Source organism: Sceloporus undulatus, chromosome 3 (genome assembly GCF_019175285.1).
Source record: "Sceloporus undulatus isolate JIND9_A2432 ecotype Alabama chromosome 3, SceUnd_v1.1, whole genome shotgun sequence".
In the NCBI taxonomy this organism is placed as follows: Eukaryota; Metazoa; Chordata; class Lepidosauria; order Squamata; family Phrynosomatidae; genus Sceloporus; species Sceloporus undulatus.
The window spans coordinates 113086017-113101738 of NC_056524.1; the positions used below are offsets into that span (position 1 = coordinate 113086017).

A 15722-nucleotide genomic window follows, 5' to 3' on the forward strand; every position below is an offset into this window, starting at 1 on the left:
AATCTCTCATGTTTTATCTGAGAGAAATCTATTATTACAACATTTTAAAATAGTCAAGCATTTTATTTTAGTAATTTCTGAATTAAGAATGTTCTCTAAATCATTGCATTTTTTTACTCCAATATGCCATGGCCAATAACAGAGACAGTTTGGAAATGTCTTTGTCTGTTCTTTTAAATTTTTAAAAAAGAAAGAGAGAAGTTTTAAATGTAAATTAAAAGCAAATAGTGAAAACAAAAGTACACACACACATTTATCATATCACATGAACACTGTAAATCCTATTTATAACACAAGTGTGTGTGTCTATCAGATCAGTTAGTAATGTTTTAAATTCATTTCTTTACAAAGAAATTTAAATTGTTAAGACTAACCCAGAGGCACAGATTATTGAATTATTTCAAGTTTACTGAAGTTACTAATACTTTCCTATTAATTGTAACACTTTTTGCTGGAACAGGAAGCACTCAGCATAAAAATATACTAATGAACTAGGTGGAATGTGATGAACATATTTTCACAGAGATCTCTTGACTCAACTCATGTGTCCATTTTACTCCTGTCCTGCAATTCAAAAAGTACCATTTTACTTGGGATATGAAAGCAAAGCAAAGGTCTTTTTGGCTGACTTTGCTGACCTGGCTTTATTCCTCTTCTTGGCAAATCGCAAAGCAGTGCTTTAAACTTGAGAAATTATTTATTTAAAAAAAATCCTTCAATGTATCAAGAAAATTGGAAGCTTGGGAAAAGTCTATGTATTTACCTCACTGCATATAGCCTGACAACTATAATTTTTTAGCCATTACTCTGAAAAGAATAATAATTTTTAAACAGACTACACTGAAGTGAGTGAATATTGTGACTCTAAGGAATCGGCTTACATCTCCCATAGACTTTATAGCTGAATTTGTTGTTGTTGTTAAAATGAAATTTTAGTGTAAAAAGAATTAAAATCAAAGTGTTTAGTCCATGCCATGTTAGACATAAACATTAATTAACAAAGAAGCATTTTTGGTACAGTGAGCTAAAAGAGTAATCTTTTTAGAACAGCTTTCAGTGCATGAATATGCTATTTAACGTTTGTTTAATATCCCCCATCCTTGGAAGTACCCAAAGTGGCTTTTAACATAAATGAAACAAAAGTCCCGTTACTCAAACTATGGGGGAAAGTGGCACTTGCTTCAGGTGAAAACAAAATGAAACTGTTGCCTATCATAGTTTAATATGTCAGGTTTATTCCTATATGATGATCTACTTTAAATATGTACAATCAGAAACAAAAATGAATGGCTCCAGATGGTAATATCCATTCCTATCAAAAGATGTATTCTGCCAGTTCAACAGGCCTTGGATTAACATCCAGATGTGCATCAGCTGTGCACATGGCTCAGAATGCATAGTCTCTGTTTCTTTCTTCTCCACACTTTATAAGACCTAGAGTTGAACTTTGTTAATTATACGACAAAATATGTTTAACTTTATTATCGAACACCTTAATCCAAAACATAATGGGTTAGATCGAAGGACTGTGACTGACTTCTCAAACACAGTGCTGCCCTCCACCCCACTTCCAGCTCTACAGCAAAACACATTTGGCGGGGTAGCTATTTAAGGAAAATGTTGGGCTTGAAGAAAAAATCTACCTTCACAAATGAAGAGGATACCAAACTGTAGAGTCTACCTCAGATGTAGTACACATTGAAATACATAGGCACGTTACAGACCGCCCCTTTGAGGCAGCCTGTCCCGGGGGCTCAGTGGTCAGAACAGCAGCCGCTGAGGCCCCGATCCGCTGCTTTCCAGGCTGCAGGGAAGTGGCAAAAGGTCACTTCCCCGCAGCCTGAAAAGGGGTCTCCTTTGTGCCGCTGGGTGCAGCCGTCTGAAGGCTGCGCCCAGCGGCGCAAACCAGGAAGGAGCTCCGAAACGGAGCTCCTTCCTGCTCCGCGCTAAGGGCGCACTAAGCGCCCTTGTGCGGAGCAACGACGTCATGTCCGCGCCGCCCCGTATAGAGGCAGCGCAGTCGTGACGTCGTCATGGCAGCAGCCATGTGGAATGGCTGCTGCCATTTTGTGCGCGCAGAGCGCGCACTAGGGTTAGGGGGGTGCAGAAGCACCACCCCTTCCTAACCCTAGTACGCACTCCGCGCATACTATATGGCCCATCTGTAACGGGCCTTAGACACTTATGTCTGCAATGAAGAAGTCTGTGAATGAACAACTTGTTCATACTAGGTTTCCATGCAATCAAAACTCAGGTTGTATATATCCAGCTGCATAAAAGCCAATGTGTAAGCAGCTGCTCAAAAGTACGGTTCTTTACTATAGACAGTCCACATTAATTAAAGGCTGGTACAGCAGGGGAAAGCTAGGTAGTCCTGCTCCTGATAAGCAGGTAATGCTCTCTTCAAATGATACATGTCTATAAAGGGATAAAATTAAAAATTGTGAAGATAATTCTATGGGTCTCAGCTATTATATGGAAACAAATCCCATGCACTTTAATATAATGGCTGAATTCTACCCATAAGTTATGAGCCACAAATTCAGTCAAACTAGCCACTGTGTAATTTAGGCAGAATTGCACTCTTTCAAGTAAATACATTGGCCTAAAGTCCAGTTGCTTCTAGTCCCAGATACAGCAGAGAAAAATGGTTGTTGATTTACATTCAGCAACTGATTCAATGAGTATACAGTATGTACTTTAACTGGGGCTAGCAATTGCATTACACTACATTTTCATGTTGGTGTGTCAAAGTGGCCCAAACTCTTCAGCTTCAAAATAAACATGAGACTTGAAATTTCTTATTATGCAGCATCTCTCAAAGTTTTTCTTGCTGATGCTAAGCACACAATTTTCAAAAAAACAACAACATCATAACATGTAAAAGCATATTGTCAAATAACAGCATACAACTCAGACCAAAAAGAAATTGATTTAGCAAAAAACAATGTAAGATGTTAGCAAGTAAGGAAACATCATATTCTACTCAACCTAACAACACTCTTCTATGGTATAAAAACCTGGCCATATTCAAAGATGGTTAATTATCTTCTCTACACAAATATCTAATATCTACTTTTCTTAATTAAAATACATTCTGGAGATCATAACTCTTCTTGGATGACACTATATAAAAGTGCTCAGCCCTGCTTCCCCATATTATCATGCAGTAATATTTACCAGAGTTTACATAGAGAAAATTGGTGGTATTCTTATGTTTTAGTATAACCTTCAATTCAAAACTTTTTTGCCATTTCCCAGTAATATTGTTTCACAGCTCATTATATTATTAACTGGTAAATACTCTAGGAAATACAAAGGGTACTTAAGTACTCTGTAGGCTGCTTGAAAAGTAGAGGGAAAAACACTAAATCAGGACATTCAAACAGTGGAACAAAAAAAAAACCCTGAGTGTATAAGAGTTCCCGTCCCTTGTTCTTTGAGGCTTTGAACAGCTACGATAATGATCCTTGTCCTGATGGACAGCCAAAACATGTAAGCTGAATTGTGCCATCTTGCCGCTTATTCAGTCTGGATAGCTGATACAACCTCATCTCCTTTCAAAAAAACTTTTTGACATCAGTCCTGGAAAGGAAGGATTTATGCTAAACTCCTTTTCAACACCACAAACGTGTTTTTGCAATTAAAGCTGCCCAATTACCATTGACAAGTCCAAGTCGGCAGAACATAAGCCTGGACTGTTCAAATGCCCTGCCTCTCAGTGCCTCCTGCAAAACCCCACAGGCAGGGAGAAATGATGTGCGGGGCGGGGGGGGGGGAGAATGCAATCGCTCCTCATTATTTAACAACTTGTTCGGTATTGTACTGCACTTCTTTTGGATGTTTGATTCTATGGAAACAATGTTTTCCCCATTTTTAATTTATTAGCAGAAAGCCTGCCTTCTCATGGTTTTGCTTCTTCACGTACACAAAATATAGCTCAGACACACATAACAAGATACGGCATAGCATCCCATGATTTTCAATCCACTCTAATGCAATGAAAATAAAGCATGGAGGATTCAACCTCCAATGACACAAAGAAAATGGCTGTCTGAACTCAGTTTACAATCAGACAGTCATGCTGAAAATCTTTAATTGTTAAAACTGTCAGATCTGATGTGTTTGGACAGTTGCAGATTGTTGTTGTTTTAAATCCTTCTTCTCAGCTTGGGAAATAGTTTATAAAAGTTACAAGACAAAACATTTCACACATTTTAAGGGTTAAACTCAAGTGTAACAAAACCTGCCCACCCAATGAGGTTCCTCTTACCTGCATGTTGATAGGTTTGAGATTTCACCCAAAACAACATCATTAGATTTCTATGTGCAAATGTTCTGTGTATGTGTTTGTTTTGTTTTGAATAAACTCATTTTTATCTTTAATTGCTGTGTTACCCCTTGCTGGTGTATTCTACCTACTAACACAAAGGGAGAAGAGAGATCTGAGAGCAAATGAGCTACAGTAGGTGTAGCATCATACTGTCCATTCACTGTAAGCCAAGATAAGACAGGCATCCTGGCTTATTGTTCTGTGTGAACACAGCCATTATGTTCACAGAAGTAAATATTAGGGGTTCAGTTTTGGTGTGCTTAATTGATGCATTTAGTTGGATAATTTTTGAAGGGGCCAACTGCAATAAGGGTTCACACTTAAAAAAAGATTATTACGTTTCTGGGGTGTTTTTATAAACCGAATTAATATATAAGTATGGCCTTTCCTGTGCTAATATTAAAAAAACAAACACAGATGCCTTTGTTGTATTCCATTTTAAAAACTATAACTACTAGTAATGAGCAGCTTAAAAACTCAGTACCAAAATGGCGGTGGGAGTGTTTGTTGTTATATAAAGTATTTCTTGCCAATATATTTACAAGGTAACACACCATTGGAATAATTTTGTTCTCTGCTTCTTCACAACGGTTACACAACATCACCACAATGGTTTCAGCTGAACCTTTCTCTAAACATGAGCTGTGGGCGCTTTCTTCGCCAGCAGCATTCCAAAAGAAAGCAGATCTGTAACCAGAGTGTGGTGAACTTGCCATAAAGTATGCAAGCAATCACAAATCACAAGTCAGTCAGGGCTCTCTGATATATGTAGGGCATTTGCATCTCTTGGGTTCACATTTTTAGGCATACAGTAAAAGGGAATACTTTTTAAAATATTACAGGATGGCCTCAATATTTATTATTGTTTTGTTTTGTATCCCGACTTTCTCCTGGTGGATGATAATACATTATGATACATTTAAAATAAATAAACAAACAAGTCTATTAGAAAGCACAAAGTTAAATTTATTTATTTATTTTTTGATCGATATAGAACCCACTTTTCCCCCACCATGGGGAAGTTTAAAACACATTTCAAACCCTGATTTCCCCGAGAGGAATGACATGAAAAGTAACTATCTTACCATATCTCCGGGCTTTACGGAAACTGTCACTACTGCTCCAGGCATTGGTGACCTTACAATGCTGCTGGTATCTTCCACCAGTTTTTCTGGCATGTGTTTACTCAGCTCCGCAGCAAGCTTAGTCAGTATATGTAACTTGTACTGGGAGCAAGGGAGAAGAGAGTGGAGAAAAATGTTACAAAAATTAATACTGAAGGACTGTTAAACTGTAAATAATATGACTGATCAAATGGATGCAAGGTATATAAAACATGCTATACCCTCATGCTTGTGTCTAATATATCCTTTATATGTGACCTGGAAACTTGCTTTCTCACATGTAATTCTTCATTATTATTTTTAAAAAAACATTGGAAGCAAAATGAAAGGAAGTAATGCACATATGTGATCAAAGTCAGCTAAAAGCGCTGCTACCTATGTTACCTATGTAAAATGCAAAATAAAATAAAAATGTAATACAGGGAGACCTACTTTAAATGTTTAGACTTTGATATGTATTTTAGTAAGGTTTTATGAAATGGAGTTTAATATGAATTTTGGTAAGGTTTTATGAAATAGAGTTCAGCACTTATAACAACCTATTCTTGAATTGGTGTAGAGATGAATACATATTAAAAACAAGCTATCATTTTGCAAATGTTCAGCAACTAGAATAATTTTTTAATTTCTCCACTAACTTACGCCTTTCTTACTACACTACATAACCCAAATTTAAAGTGATTATGAGATATACTGTGGTCCCCTTTTAAAAATGAGGCTGAGAAAGAATCTCTCCACCTGCTGTCTAGCATGCTTTATAATTAAAACAGTGTATGGTAAAATGTGGAGACTTGATTGAAACAAAAATACATCACAGTAAATGAGCTGGGAAGAGATCAGGTAAACAGGATTGCTTGAAAGCATGAAACACAACGAATTCGGAGCTTGATATTTGTCTGCACAGTGGAACAAAGTTCACGGACTTTGTGCACACAGAAGCCTCCCAGATTCTTACATGATGAAGGCAACAGGAGTGTAATAATCCAAATTTTTATTTATATAGCTCCATTTTAAAAGGCTCAAAGTAGAAGCTATGTTGATTAGGTGACCTAAATCATAATTGTTGTCACTGTCATTATCATCATCCAGTGTCATTTTCTGTGCTATACAAAATTCTTTGCTTTGCCAAACAACTATTATATTATATCCCAAGAATTACACACTTTTTTAAAGGGAGAAAAGACTAATTAACATGATCCTTGTTAAAAAGGTATTTTTTACCTAATAGGTTAACAAAATTCTGCAATTGACCCCCCCCCCTTTTTTTTTTTTTTTTTTTTTTTTTGCCTGTTTTTGTTTTAATCTGAAAAGACGGATCATACTTGGTAGCTAAATCAGTTTTCATTGCTATGGCACAAATTAGTAAAGCCCACCCAGGACACTGCATTCAGAATTCCAGTAGATGGCAGCAGGTCTCTGTGAGAAAGTTACTAGTTTTTGGCTTCTACCACCAGTTTATTATCAACGGTATTGATAATAAATGCTGCTTTGGAAGGGCATATAATAATCCAGTTTGCTCCAGCATCAGCTGGCATCAGTATCTCAGCTGTTGGTGGTTGTTATTTTCTATAATTGGACTTTCACTACTAAAACAAAGTTACGTGCACTTTTCACCCCATTGTGCAAATATGTGTAAACCATCTGATAACCTATGGCAGAGGAGTTCAAAATCCTCAGGCCCTTCTTTACATTGATCCATCCGCTATGCTATCCCTACCCATTGTAGAGTATGGGTTTTACACTACACTGTCAGGGTTAATTATCAAACCTACTTGGTGCAGTGGTCTGAGTGTTTGACTTTGACTCTGGAGACCAATATTTGATTCCCCGTTTGACCACTGGGTGACCTTGGACAAGTCACACACTCTCGGAACCAGAAAAACCCAAGATAGGCTCACCTCAGGGCCAGAAACAGCTTGAAGGTGCACAACAACAACATCTCTTTTGGTATGAAGTACTCATAAGGTCTTTCAAAGCAAATAGAGAGCTCTCTAGAATCTTCCCAGTCATCTAATACAAGCAGAACAGAATGGCTGGACAAACAACCTCTAGGATGGTGGTTCTCAACCTTCCTAATGCCATGACCCTTTAATACAGTTCCTCATGTTGTGGGGACCTCCAACCATAAAATTATTTCCGTTGCTACTTCATAACTGTAATTTTGCTACTGTTTTCGGATGGTCTTAGGCGACCCCTTTGAAAGGGTCGTTCAACCCCCAAAAGGATTGCGACCCACAGGTTGAGAACACCTGGGTTCTGAAAAGTACAGTTTGAAACCCACTGATTTCTGGTGAACAAAGAGAAAACTAAAATGAAACCAAATTACCCAATAGAATGGACTCTCTCTCTCTCTCTCTCTCTCTCTCTTTCGTTTGAGCTGTTATACAACAGTGAGGGTGAAAGTAAGTTAATCAGGAATGGTTAAGTATTTTAACCACATGAAACACAATCCAACATCAATCGTCTCAAATGCAATATAGGGCTGGTAACACAGATTCATGCCTTTATGCAATGCCCACGCATTCCAGTGCAGCTTCTATATTGTTGCTGTCGTGTGCCTTCAAGTCATTTCCAACTTGTGGCAAACCTATCACAGGAGTTGTTTTGGTATGATTTCTTGGGGGAGGAGCTGTCACTGCCATCCTCTAAGCCTGAGAAAGTGTGACTTGCCCAAGGTCTCCATGAAGGTTTTCATGGCCTGTGTGGGATTTGCAGCCTGGTCTCCTGGAGTCCTAGTCTAGCACTTAAACCACTGCACTGCACTGCACTGCTTCTAATGGCTTCTATACAACTTCCTAAACTCTGCAATACATCACATACATAAAGAAACAGAAAGAAAGAAAAAACAGAGTTGCCAGGCCAAGGTAGAAAATAACAAAATACATAACTTTCTATAAAAAGCAAAAAGCAGTAAACCAATAATAATACAAGTTGGGGGTATCCTTCATCCAGAATTCCAAAATCCAAAATTGTTCACATGGGTGGTCAAGATGATACTTTTACTTTTTGATAGTTCAATGTACACAGATTTTGTTTCATGCACAAAATGATTTTAAAATAGAGTATATAAAATTACCTTGCAGCTATGTGTATAAGGTATACATGAAACATAAATTTTGTGTGTAGAGTTGAGTCCCATCCAAGATATCTCATTATGTATATGCAAATATAGGTTGACTTTTCTTTATCTGAATTCCAAAATCCAAAATACTCAAAAAACCACAATTTCTTTCATGAGTGGCTGAGGTAGTGACTTTGCTTTCTGACTGTTCAATGTTTACAATCTTTGTCTCATGTTGTATAAAACTACATTCAGGCTATGCGTACAAGGTGTATATGAAACGTAAATGGATTTTGTGTTTAGACTTATGTCCCATTTCTAAGATATCTCATTATGGATGCATATGCAAATACAGGTATTTCAAAATCCACAAAATTCCGAAATCCAAAACACTTCTGGTCCCAAACATTTCAGATATGTGAGACTCAACTTGTACTGGCAGTTTTGGAAGAGACAGCCATATTTGTTGATTTCAGTATTAAACGATAAGGAAGAAGGAAATGTAGGAAGAGTCTTATGGTACTTTTAAGACTAACTGGTTTGTTTTGGTATGAGATTTTATGGAACTCAAGCCACTTCTTCATATCTATTAAATAAAAATTTAAGCTTCCAATGCAGAAATAACATCTTGGTACACTAAGCAAAGCATCCATGTGGCTGTTAAGCCTGCTAAATCTAACCAAAAGAAAGGGGCCAAGACAACATCAGTAACTGACATACATAGTTAACAACAACATCAATAACAACATTTAGTGAATCTGCACCATGACCTAGTATTAAACAGTAATGTGTGTCTGCCTTATGTATCCTTAACATCAATGTTGCTCAGAAAAAGAGATGGTGACTGTTCGAGTCTCTATATACAATTATTTACATTGTACAAACATTCAAAAATCTCTGATCTGAAAAGAAATATCCTTGGGAGAATTAATAATATCTCCCCTCAAATACACATATAAATCAGTGGTTGCATTAGTTTAATATTAGCCCAGGGACATTCCAAGGTAGCTTTGGTAAAAGCAGTTATCCAGGATTTCCCAAAACTGGGACCTAGAAGTTTAGACTGCATGGAGGAATAACCCCAGGTGTATAGCAAGCTAATAAAGCACACAGACAAGGGACACCAAAAATATACTGAAAATGCAGCTCTAGTAGCTCACTTGCCGGTTCTCCAGTCTTAAAACTTAAATTACCTGACAGACATAATTTTATTTCTGTCAGTTTGCATTTTCTTAAGAAGAGGAAAAGAATCTTTTTAGTTGCCACTATTACCAAAATGGTTGTCTCCAAAATCTCTCTTTCAAATAAAGAACCCAACATCACACCATGGAAGCATGTTTGCAACCCAGAGAGGAGAAGAAAAGGAGGGTTGATGGGGTTTGATAGCAAAAGTTGCCAACGGAATTGCTATACTCGGTGACAGGCCAAATAACAACATCTTCCGCTTCTTTGCTCTTGACTGTTTTGCAGTCAAGACATACAAGTGTCTGTCAGTTTTTAAAGGATATGATCCTTCAGTGAAAATTACAGTGCCATGAAAGCTTTTTGCTTCTATTAAAATTCGCTTGAGTCATGTGGCAAGGGGGAAAAGCTTATAGAGTAAATTCTGCTGTCACTCTAATAAACATTCTGGTCAGAGGGTCTATTTATCAAAAGATAAATTGTAGTTAAAAGTCTTTCATTAAGCCTGGGAGGGATATAATTACATTAAATTGCAGAGTTTTGGTATCCATAGCAAATGTCTTCCTTCAACAAATACTTTCGAAATAATAATAAAAATAACCTGTATCTTGGAAGGAAATACGTATCAAGTTAGCTTCTCTAGACTGACACTAGCTGTTCCACATTATTTGGCTGTAGATTATAAGTGATGCATTCAGTTGTTGCTTAATCTTGGAAACATTTTTTTAAAAAAAATATCCAGCTTGAAAACTATGTTGTTTGTTCCTCCAAAGAACAATCAGGCTTGTAACATTGACTGTTAAAATGGGGGAGCAAGAAACTGTTCCCAACTGTTGTGTAGTAAAAAGCTTCCTTTTCTCTTGTCAACCATCACAGGCCCTACCAGCTATTCTGTTTTTTCTGTTTTCATATTTCCCTATCTTCTAGATTCCTTTCTCTGCAGGACTCCTGCTTTCCTTGGAATGAGATGTGAGAATCAGTAAGCCAAAAGCTTTCAAATGCAGGCCTTTGTTATTGATGAGCTGTTCCCTTTCCTTTTGTATTTGTTTATTGTTCTTTAGACTGTTTTGAGGGGGGAAATGAGCTATTGTAATAAAAAAAGCAAAAAACAAAACAAAACCCCAAGTCAACTTCTAAGGAAGGGCCTTTGGTTGGGGGCACAGTTGGGGACAAATGACCCCTCTGAACATAGGATTACAAAGTAGTATAGGCAAGGGTGATCTCTCTCTCTCTCTCTCCCCCATACACACACATACACATATCTACACACACACACACACACACACACACACACACACACACACACACATTATGCATTTCTGAACCCCAGTAAACATCCTCCTCCCCCCTCTTAAGAGCATTCCTTTGTAAAACAGTTCCTCGGCATTAAAAAGCAGCCTGACAGAGGGGTGCCTGTGAGCTGTAGAGCACATACCAAGGATGTTAACATGTAGGCTCATCTGAGAAATGCGCAGGACTGTGGAAGACCAAAACAATGCCTGGCTCAGAAACAAAGATGACTGAAAGCTTACAAATACCACCAAATCACAATCCCTGCATTTTTAGTCCAACTGGAAGGTAACCAAGGCTTAAATTAAAGACCAGGGCTCTCAGTCAGGGGTTTCTCTCCCCTTTAAACTTTGTGAAAGTGATGAGTAAAGTGGCGGCCTACAAATGCTGCAAGGGCAGGAGGACATTTACAAGAATCATGAACTGAACAACTGTAGAGGGAAACAGTAGCCAGGTTTGCCTTAAAAAAGACTACTTTGGGTAACCTAACATGGAATACCAGTTCACCTTCTTTCATCCTTGCTGAGCCTGACCCTTCCCAGTCACAGTTCACCGGCAAGAAAAAAAAAGATCCTGAATGGAATAGAAAACTGCTTCACACTGAATAAGTCCATTGGTCCGGTATTGTTGTGTGTGTGTACCTTCAAGTCACCTGCCAATTTAGGGTGACTCCGTAAATTTCATGGGTATTTCTTAGGCAAGGAATATTCAAGAGGTGGGTTTCCATTTCTTTGAAATTTAGCCTACAGCACCTGGTATTCCTTGTCAGTCCCATTCAAGTACTAACCAGAGCTAACCCTGCTTAGCTTCATACCTTCCAACATTTCACAGATGAAAACGAGGACATATGTGTCCAAATAACACCAGAATGTGGTTAAGATGAACTAATAATAATAAGGAAGTGCATGCAAACTAGGAGAGGCTTCAGAAGTTTGTTTTTGTCTGAAACCACAAGGATGGGAGAGCCAGTGTGGTGTAGTGGTTTGAGCATTGGACTATGATTCAGTTTGAATTCCAGCTTGATCATGTAAACCCACTGGGTGACCCTGGGCAAGTTACACTCTTCTCAGCCTCACAGGATGGCAATGGCAAACCCCTTTTGAAGAACACTGACAAGAAAACTCCATGATAGGATCTCGTAAGATAAGCAAAGTGACTATACATCACAGTGGTAATAGCTGATAACCCAGTCACCCCAGTTTTTTTTTCTGTATCAGCACTGGTACTGGGATCAAGAAACCACAGTATATTTGTTCAAAGCTAAATGGACAGAAACATACTTCTTGATCAGTTCTAATTCAGTCAGCTTAGGGTGAAGTCTACTTTAGCCCTGAGGAGTCCAACTAAAGAGAACACTTCATGCATTGCCAGTCTATGAAATATGATGCTACAACGAATGTACAGTTTTTAACATGGCACAGGATTCCTTGTCTGCCACAGCTGACTACAAGAGAAATTCGCTTTGCTACATGGCTAATAAGTATTTGCACTAAGAATTTAACAAGAGATTAGAAACTGTGCATTTGAATGACCAGCATTTCTAGTATGTTAGATGGCATACAACTGGCACTCATTCCTGTTATCTCCGAACAGAACACATCTTCTTGGTTATTCAGATAGAAGGCTCTCTAAATTAAATGGGATTTAGTTTCTAGTAAATATCTTTAAAAGTGTACCCTATATTGTCTTATACCATTTCTCTTTAAACTTCAACGTTCTCATTAGGTTAGTTGGCATGGCATAAACTGAAAAATGTGTATTTAGGTTATTTATCCTTAAAAGCTTGGAAGTATCCATCTTGTTTCAGTTTCATTCTATAAATTGGTTAAATATGGTGGACGGACTATCATCCCACAGCTCTCTATTGATACAACCACCATTGTGTGTGTCTGTGCCTTCAATTTTTTCTTCAACTTATGGCAACACCATGAATTTCACAGAGTTTTCTTTGGCTAGAATAGTCAGAGGTAATTTTGCCAATTCCTTATTCTGAAAAATATAGCCTATAGCACTTACTATTTGTTGGCTGCTTCCCATCCAAGTACTAACCAGGTTGACGTTGCTTAGCTTCCAGCCACCATTACTTGAGAAGAATGCCTATGATTGCAGCAACTGAAAAAGCGCAGTGCTGTGATCAACCAAAGTAGTGATTTAATTTAAACTTGAAGATCCTAGTTCCTGTGAGACATTATCTGTGCGAACATGTTCTCAGTGAGCATTTTGCTAAGAAAAATGAGCTACCTCACACTGTTAACAGGAATGTCAGCTAAGGGTCTTTGGAGTTAATTTATAGCCAAAGGTAAAGGTTCACTTTCCCAGCATAAAATAATCTGTAGTTCAGGCAGGAGTAGCAAACCCTTCTTCTAATATATAATACAAAAGGGGCTACTAAAAACACATATAATGGATGGGGGAATAGAAAAGAGATGTCACCACTATGCAGTAGGTATCCCAGGAAGAAAAAACTTAATTAAAATAGCAATTAATTTTGTTCACACTTCCCACCTTTAAATCCACCGAGTAATACATCACACCCCAGTGGGGGAAACTCCCCAATAAGGATTAAGGCTTCACAAAACAGATTCCTTCCACTTTAGGTTAAGGTTGAGCAGTCAGAGTCAAAAGCATACAGAAATAAAGCTTGTAGCTGTCCTCCTTATGTGGAGTTACAACACAGCTGAACAACGTAAAATGAACAGATAACAGTTAGAAAGCAGTTTGAATAGCAGAGCTCTGTACATCTGCAGTCACTGGAGCAGCCTGTTAGCATAATGCTTTGACAACTCCATCAACGCAGTCTCAAGGTAGCTGTCAATCAGGATGCATCATTTAATACAACAGCACTCCGAGGATTTTCCTCCTATAAGCCACATGACAGCGTATCTACAGCTCTATTTACACCAGCACCTACTTCTGTTTACAAGGCTCTTGTAATTAGAAAGCATGCAACAGGCAGCAATATTATTCAGATCTCCATTTGGCCAGCTTGCCATGCAAAGTGTGATCTTGCTTCACAGAGTCATGCTAAATGACAAAAGCGCTATTTTTCTTCAGCCTCTGTGCTCAGACAGCACTTCATTTGCAGCTATCTATAATTAGATTAATGGTGTAGTGCAGCACAAAGCAGACCCACTTCACATCAGATAGCATATGAATTAGGACAAACACTTATTTCAATTCCAGGCAGAGAAAGCAGTGACTGGGGTATTTAGCATACCCTTTATGGTGGAATGAGATGTTAATTGTGTACCATTTACCTCTAAACTGCTTGCTTGTTGTATAAATCACTGGGCTAATTGATGCAGAGATAGAAACGTAGCCACAGGCAAGAAAGCAAGGGAATGAGAGCTGAAGATGGTGGATAAAGGATTAGCCAGAAAAACCATATGGAGATGAGGTTCCTTTGAAACCTGCTCATGAGCTGAAGACTTCTTGAAAAAACTACAAAAAAGTGCCATACTGATGCTTTAGAAAGAGTTTACCTCATTGCTTAGGAGCTGTATCTTTAAGCAGGCAATGGTGTCAACAGAAAACTAAATGAAGACATGTGTTCAATGAATTCCAGTGGGGGTGGACATGTTAGCCTACCCTAGCAAGGATAACAAAGAGTCCTGGGGTACATTAAAGACTAACTGTTTTATTGTGGCATAAGCTTTTATAGACAAGACAACACCTTCATTATCAGATACATGAAATAGACTCAAGTCTACAGAAACTTCTGCCATCATAAGATTGTTGTTCTGTAACGTACCACCAGTTTTGTTTATGAATAGACTTCTTGCAAGAAATTGTGACAAACAAAAGTTAACAGGGTGAAACGGGAAAAAAAGATTCAACGCAATAGCTTTAAGTAACACTCATAAAATTACAAATGCAAGTATTTTCTGCAGAGAGATATAAATTCCTATATATAATACAAGTAATGACATTCAAGATAAACAAAACTCTTCAGTTAGGCAAGCCAAAGAGAGTTCAAAGCAAAAGTACCCTAGAAACTATTGTACATAAATATCAAGTCAATATAATTTTGTTGTTATGTGCCTTCAAATTATTTCCAATTTATAGCAACCGTATCACAGGGGTTTCTTGGCAAGAATTATTCCAAAAAGAGTTGCCATTGCCTAAGGTCAGGATATATGACTTGCCCAGGGGCTCACATGGCTTTGAGCAGGGATTTGAACCCTGGCTTCCCAGAGTCCTAGTGCAATACAATAAATCAGTGTACCACGGCCTCTTAAACCACTGTAAACCTAGTGCAATATTTAAACCACTACAACACTTAAACCACTTAAACCTAGTGCAATACTTAACAAGGCATTTTCATACAAGAGAATTACTAACAGCAAGAGCATGGTCTATCACTTACCAGAGATACAACTTTTCCAAACTCTTAAGGGATGTCTACATGGACCGTTTATATCAGTTTCCCTCACCTTCATGCCACCCTATCCAAATGAGGCAGAGCCAAAGGACCGATTCGAGTACAGACAGTCTTCATATGAGAAGGCCAGTTCTGCACTGAATCCAGACCAACCTTGACTTAATCTGGTTTTACAAATTCACCATCTGCTCCTAATTTTCTACGAAAATCTGGACCATGCCAGACTGATACCAGCCAGTGTTTACATAGCATCCTGCTTTGCTACCTGCTGCTGTACCTGCTGGGGCAAGTTACTCCATCTGAAGTCACAATGAGGTGCCCAGTTGTGTGATCATCCCTGGGTGCCTCATT

General features: G+C 38.2%; 1 protein-coding gene across 1 annotated transcript in view; it reads right to left on the reverse strand.

Moving 5' to 3' along the window:
• The window catches only part of PCCA (propionyl-CoA carboxylase subunit alpha), a 305865-nt gene that overhangs the window by 8940 nt on the left and 281203 nt on the right, over positions 1 to 15722 (reverse strand). The window contains exon 22 of the mRNA XM_042457614.1: positions 5419 to 5559. Coding sequence (XP_042313548.1) covers positions 5419 to 5559 — 141 coding nt within the window. The remainder of the gene's footprint in view (positions 1 to 5418; positions 5560 to 15722) is intronic.